At 34.2% G+C, this 6,395-nt stretch overlaps 1 protein-coding gene across 2 annotated transcripts; it reads left to right on the forward strand.

The window, feature by feature from the left end:
* Positions 1 to 1,139: 1,139 nt before the first annotated feature.
* Positions 1,140 to 1,782, forward strand: ND-B14.5A (NADH dehydrogenase (ubiquinone) B14.5 A subunit). 2 transcript variants are annotated; one of them, XM_073973326.1, is made up of 3 exons: positions 1,140 to 1,218; positions 1,298 to 1,365; positions 1,456 to 1,782. In XM_073973326.1, the coding sequence occupies exons 2-3, from the start codon at positions 1,306 to 1,308 to the stop codon at positions 1,690 to 1,692; spliced, it is 297 nt and encodes a 98-aa protein (XP_073829427.1). In that variant the 5' UTR covers positions 1,140 to 1,218; positions 1,298 to 1,305; the 3' UTR covers positions 1,693 to 1,782. The 2 variants fall into 2 exon arrangements, with proteins under 2 accessions (XP_073829427.1, XP_073829428.1); XM_073973327.1 differs by having other exon boundaries at positions 1,189 to 1,239.
* Positions 1,783 to 6,395: the final 4,613 nt, after the last annotated feature.

Genomic DNA, 6,395 nt, shown 5'->3' on the forward strand with positions numbered 1-6,395 from the left:
AGTATTAACTTTACCTTATATTTGTTCTACCATGCGAGAGTTGCTGGAATTTGCTGGGAAAGTTATCGTACAGACTTAATAGCTCCTCTTAAGTTTGCGTACAATTTTTACTAGTTTGTAGAGTACAGAAAAGCTTTCTTGAAAACAAAACACTTTGCTCTCTTGCTATTTTTACCATTAAAATGGTACGGGAACACACTACAAATTGTAGAATATAGTACGATCTTGCACGTTCTGGAACCCAACTAATAGCAACTGTCACTTTTTTTCGCCCATATGTAATTCCTTCTGCATGGCAAAATTTTATTTTTCATTCGTTTTCTGTTGTTTTCTTTGTTTATGTCGCGTACAAACAAAACAGCTGTTTACCTTTGGTTGTACAGACGAGAATAGAGCTATTTGAAAAATATACATATGTATGCACATAACACTTTGATGCATTGAAATTTCTGTATGGTTTACACCATGTGTGCAAAATTCAGATTTGTAAAAAGTGACAGTTTGTATGCACAAATATTTAAAAAACATACCGTGTAGAACACACTTAATATGCTGTTTATATTAGAGCTTTTTGAAGGGTTAACCTTCTTTATAAGGATTTGTTTGAAATATAAGCAATGGAATTGACATTTAAAACCCAGTCGGTTTGTTAAATCCGGTTATATATAAACGGGGTATAACATATGTATGTGTATTATTAGCTCTGTTCCTTCACGTGCAAGAATCTTCAAGTTTTACCACTTTATACTCGAAAGGCGTTCTTTTGCTTCAGACACCATACAATTCTTATGGCAGCAGTTTACAACTTCTACTACTTTTGCCGGTATTACCATTTTCAAAAGTAATGGGCACTTTACACCATATGTTTTTTACATATGAGTTGTCACTTTGCAAATACATTTTGTATGGGAGAAGTGACAACTCATATCTAAAAAACATATCGTGTAAAGTACCCATAAAGGAACTCTTATGTTACACGCTAAAACTTTCATACGAAACTTTCCCATTATTTTGGCGTTCTTAGGTCGAGTTTCCCATTACGGTAATTTCATAAAATTACTTTTGTATGAAACTCGATCTATGAACGCCAAAATAATGGGAAAGTTTCGTATGAAAGTTTTAGCGTGTAACATAAGAGGAACAGACCAATTGTATTAAAGTTCATATTTCAAACTGTTAAACCCTACCAGTGATAATTTCGATCTGTAAAACTCTAAGGTTCGGTTTGTTTTCCTCTCAGTTTGTATTAAAAAGAAATAAAAAAAGGTTTAGTAATTCAAAATTTTCACATTAACAGATATTACCATGGCGGCACGTCGTGACATTGCTCCGTTCTTACAACGATTGAGGGCTTTCCTCTTGGGTGTAAGTAGAATTGTCCCAGAATGCAAAATGTTGTGTTATGGTTATGTAAGAAAATAAATCATGACGGAGTTTAATGGGTTTCTTTTGCAGCGGGAACACACTGTGGCACTTCGCTTCGAAGACGGCTTGGCAGATCGCACCCAGCCTCCACCAGAAATTCCTTACCCTGTATTGAGGAGTGATTGTTACTATCACGCCAGAGATCCACGTCGTCTTGTAGCACCCCCTATTGATTTGGTGAAGGAACAGTTGAAACTTGCTGGCGATGCTAAGCCGGCTGCAGCCAGTAGACTCCCCACACCGGGACAAACATACAAATGGGATTAAACTTAGTTAAAAATGTGATCACAGATTACATGGAAACATTTTATGTTAATTATTTAAATTAATGAATATAACGAAGGATTTAATGATAAATATTGTTATTTTAAAAACTAACTCGCTTTTTGAGAATACTAGTGCTAACTTCGCTTATGTACAGCCCTATTCTGAATGCGTGGGAGATGGGAATATTTTGCTTCTCCGATTTTTTTGAAATTTTTTCCAGAGGTAGATATAGTTGCGCTGATTACGAGAATGTATAATTTTCTTGGGGGACGGAACCGTTGACCCGAAAACCCTGGTACAAAACCCGATAGACCCGGTTCTACTAAACCGGCTGCTACGAAATAGCATATTTTAGTACCTAAGTCTTAAGCGGCCCATACATTATCAAATCGGCTTGTCCAGCCGATGAACCCTTACGTAGGTGTGTGGTTGATAAGTGTGTAGCAACCCAGCAAACACAATGTCGGACGTCCGACGCGTCTGCTCAAAGTCGGAAGTTTTTTCCGTAGCGTCTGACCGAACTCTGTCCGACTAGTCTGACGAATTTTTTCCCGTCCTCTCCCTCTCTGAAGGGAATTTTTCTATTTTTCAACAAAATTGTGTGAAGGTGCCCACGAATTCGGAAAGTTTTATCTGAAAAAAATCGGAAGGAATATTAGAGTTTCTTTCGAATTCTGAACGAATTCGCAAAAAAACTCGAATGAAAAAAAGGGAAATTTTAAGGGAATTTTCGATTATCTGCACAATTTCGGAAAAAACTCGGAAGGAACATTCGAAAATCGAAAAAAATTCGGAAGATTATCGGATGTTTGATCCGATATTCGGAAAATTATCGGATGTTTGATCCGATATTCGATAAAAAATCGGAAGATTATCGGATGTTTGATCCGATATTCGCAAAAAAATCGGAAGATTATCGGATGTTTGATCCGATATTCGGAAAAAAATCGGAAGATTATAGGACGTTTGATCCGATATTTGGAAAAAAATCGGAAGATTATCGGATATTTTATCCGATATACGGAAAAAATCTGAATATTTTCGTAAGGTGTTATCCGAAAATCGGTAAAAATTCCGGTGATTTATATTTCGGAAAATGAGAATTTTTTTATTCTTTATTTCATCATCTTCACAAGTTGGATTTAATAGTACTCATTGCTGCTGCCCGCTGATATTGTGTGTTTGCAAAATTATAAAACACAACTTTTCCTAATAAAGTTTCCATGTGTCATCACGATGTTGTTCTTTATTTGGCGTATCTAAAATAGATTTAACAATATTTGTTATTATAAACAGCTTTTTACAAAATGTGTATGCAAACTTCCAATTTTAGCTCTGTTCCTTTACGTTCAAGAATCTTAAAGTTTTACCACTTTTTACTCGAAAAGCGTTCCTTTACTTCAGACACCATACAATTCATATGGGAGCAGTTTGCAACTTTTGCTACTTTTGCCGGTTTTACCATTTTCAAAAGTAAAGGAACAGACCATTTAATTTGTTTTAAAACACACAATAATTTGTTCCGCTACGTCTTACTTAACTGCTGCGAAATAACTAAAAAACAAGGTACAGCATGCAAACAAAGCAAAGAAATTTCCCTTGCCGCTGGCGTTGTTTGTATACAATCAACTCTCAACCAGAGTTCGGGATTTTTGCTCGCGAGAAAAATACACAGATCAAAAATTCTTTCAGATTATGTGCAGAGTACTCGGAAACTAATCGGAAAGAAAACAAATCAAAATTTCCCTTCCGAGATTGTGCAGAGCACTCGGAAAATAATCGGAAAGAAAGGTTACGAAATCTCGGAAAAAAATCTGATATCAGAGCCATCGGCAAAAATTGTTGGCTGGGTAGTGATCGGTTGCATACATATATCTTTATTTTTATGAAGTTAATGAAAGTAAAGATTTTCTTCGTCAAACTTCAACACTATTCCGTGGAAAGTCATGTTTTATATTTGTATATGGTCACAGCTAAGTTTCTTAACACTTTTATGTGTATAATAGTACGTTTATATATAACAGGATTTAACAAACCCACTGGGTTTTAAATGTCAATTCCATTACATATACGTCAAACAAATCCTCATAAAGAAGGTTAACCCTGCAAAAGGCTATAATATAAACATGGCCTAACATTTTTTTGCATGTGAAGACATGTATTTTTTCATATATTTGGTCTGTTCCAGAACTGCAAGAATCTACTAATTTATACAATATTTTTCGATAACATAAAGGAAAAAATTTTATCGTAGTAAAAAATAGTAGCTTCTTGCAGGTTCTGGAACAGAGCAATTAATAACAACTGTTTTACACACAGTCAGAGTCAAAAGAAAGTTTACACCTCACAAAATGTTGTTAATAGCATAAATACATCGGTATAATGATATTATAAATATAAAACACAAATACAATTTTTTTAAGTGTTTAGTGATGAATTAAAATCCAGAAAATATTAGGCCTAGTATAAGCTTAATTATGAAATAAATGAAGATTTATAAAATAACCCAACATTTTAAGAGTCAAAAGAAAGTTTCCACCCTTGCCCAAAGTAAGAAAGTTGTTTAACTCTTTAGCTTGACATGCCTTTATTTTGGCTTTTTAGCTTATTTTGATTCTATTCGAGTGTCTTAATAATAAATCCACCAGTACTTTGGTGAAATGCGGTGATAATACCCCATTGGACCCGTATTACAGCTTTAGGACAATTTTGGCACAAAATGGGCTTTATTTAACTTTCTTTCGATTCTTTCGGTAAGTACTCAATGGATTTGTGGACTAGAGACTACAATGAGTGATCCTATATGCATGGGAGTAAAACATAGCAATATGTTATACATAAATGTGGGCGAAGCCTTCATATCCCTGACCAAATGTCAGATCCCCCTTTGATATAAGCCCCATTTCAGTTCAATAGGATCTGTAATCTCGTGTCAATATGAGTATGTGATATTGTTCTTTTATCCTTGAACCCATACAAACAATTTCTTTGAAGCCCGCTTCTGTCAGGCACCCGATGAACATATATAGGACATTCCATCAAGTTTGATTTTCTATTCAACATTTTCACCGTTAAAAGCTTCGTTCATATTTTTCCACAGGTTTGGAATTTTTTAACCAAATATAGTTTGGGAAATTGTATTTTTATATTGTCATATCCATTTTCACATATTTGGTCGCAAAATATGCCATAAATGTCGAAAAATGCGAACGGAGCTTTTAACGGTGAAAATGTTGTATACAAAGTCAAACTTGATCGAGTGTCCTATATATGTTCATCGGGTGCCTGACAGAAGCGGGCTTCAAAGAAATAGTTTGTATGGGTTCAAGGATAAGAGAACAATATCACATACTCATATTGACACGAGATTACAGATCCTAGTGAACTGAAATGGGGCTTATATCAAAAGGGGATCTGACATTTGGGCAGGGATATGAAGGCTTCGCCCATATTTATGGATAACATATTGTTATGTTTTACTCCCATGCATCTAGGATTACTCATTGTAGTCTCTAGACCTCAAATCCATTGAGTACTTACCGAAAAAATCCAAAAGAATGTTAAATAAAGCCCCATTTTGTGCCAAAATTGCCCGAAAGCTGTAATTCGGATCCAATAGGGTAATATCACCAGATTTCACCAAAATACTGTTGGATTTTTTTTTAGACACTCGAATAGAATCAAAATAATCTAAAAAGCCAAAATAAAGGCATTTCAAGCTAAAGATTTAAAAAAAATCATACTTTTGGCAAGAGTGTAAACTTTCTTTTGACTCTTAAAATTTGGGATTATTTTATCAATCTTCATTTATTTCATAATTAAGCTTATACAAGGCCTAATATTTTCTGGATTTTAATTCACCACTAAACACTTAAAAAAATTGTATTTGTGTTTTATATTTATTATATCATAATACTGTTGTATCCTTTATTATCTATATCGATATCCCTATCTGTTATACTTGTATTTACTGTCATCAATGTTTGTCATTATACACTCATTTATCAATGCCTTTTTTATTGTATACCGTATTCTTAGGCTTTACATAAATGCCATTGTTCTATATTAACTTCCTTCTTGTTTCAACTGTCTTTCGAGTTACACGTATTTAATCCCTTTGTTAATTTGTAATGTTTTAGTAATAAAGTTTTTATGTTAGTAATTATCCAGTTCGCGTTTTATTAATTATTGACATGGGCAGACACAACAATTGGCGACGAGGATAAACAGTGCATCATAAATCAATTCAATTTACAAAAAGAAAAAAAAAATGGACAACGATCAATTGCAAAAATTGCTGGAGGCCATAACCTCTATGACGGCCGCATTAGCACAACAGCAACCTACAACAAGTACAAGCGTCAATATAATTTCAAATTTTGAGCCATTCAATCCTAAGTGGAAACGTTCCAGACATATAAAGAAAGACTGGAAATACATCTTCAGTTAAAAAACGTTTTGGCGATAAAGAGCTATGTGCCAAGCTACTCTTACAATATATTGGCACGGAAAATTACTCTATAATTTCAACATTGGCCGCGCCAAAACTGTATCTGAGCTTAAATACGAAGATATCATCGATCTGCTTGATCAACATTTTAGTCAAAAAAAGAATATTCTTGTAGAGCAACACAGGTTTTTATCTGAAGTGCAAAATGAAAACCAATCGATTGCCGAATTTGTGACAACATTACAAAAAAGAG

The sequence above is a fragment of the Musca autumnalis genome, unplaced genomic scaffold, assembly GCF_047663935.1.
Source record: "Musca autumnalis isolate F117 unplaced genomic scaffold, ASM4766393v1 scaffold_3, whole genome shotgun sequence".
NCBI classification, from domain to species: domain Eukaryota; kingdom Metazoa; phylum Arthropoda; class Insecta; order Diptera; family Muscidae; genus Musca; species Musca autumnalis.

What these genes read in the sequence shown, in the direction of transcription:
- ND-B14.5A (XM_073973326.1), top strand. Translation starts at nt 1,306, where the DNA reads ATGGCGGCACGTCGTGACATTGCTCCGTTCTTACAACGATTGAGGGCT. An exon ending in TGAGGGCTTTCCTCTTGGGT is followed by an intron (nt 1,366 to 1,455) that starts GTAAGTAGAATT and finishes TTTCTTTTGCAG; the next exon opens with CGGGAACACACTGTGGCACT.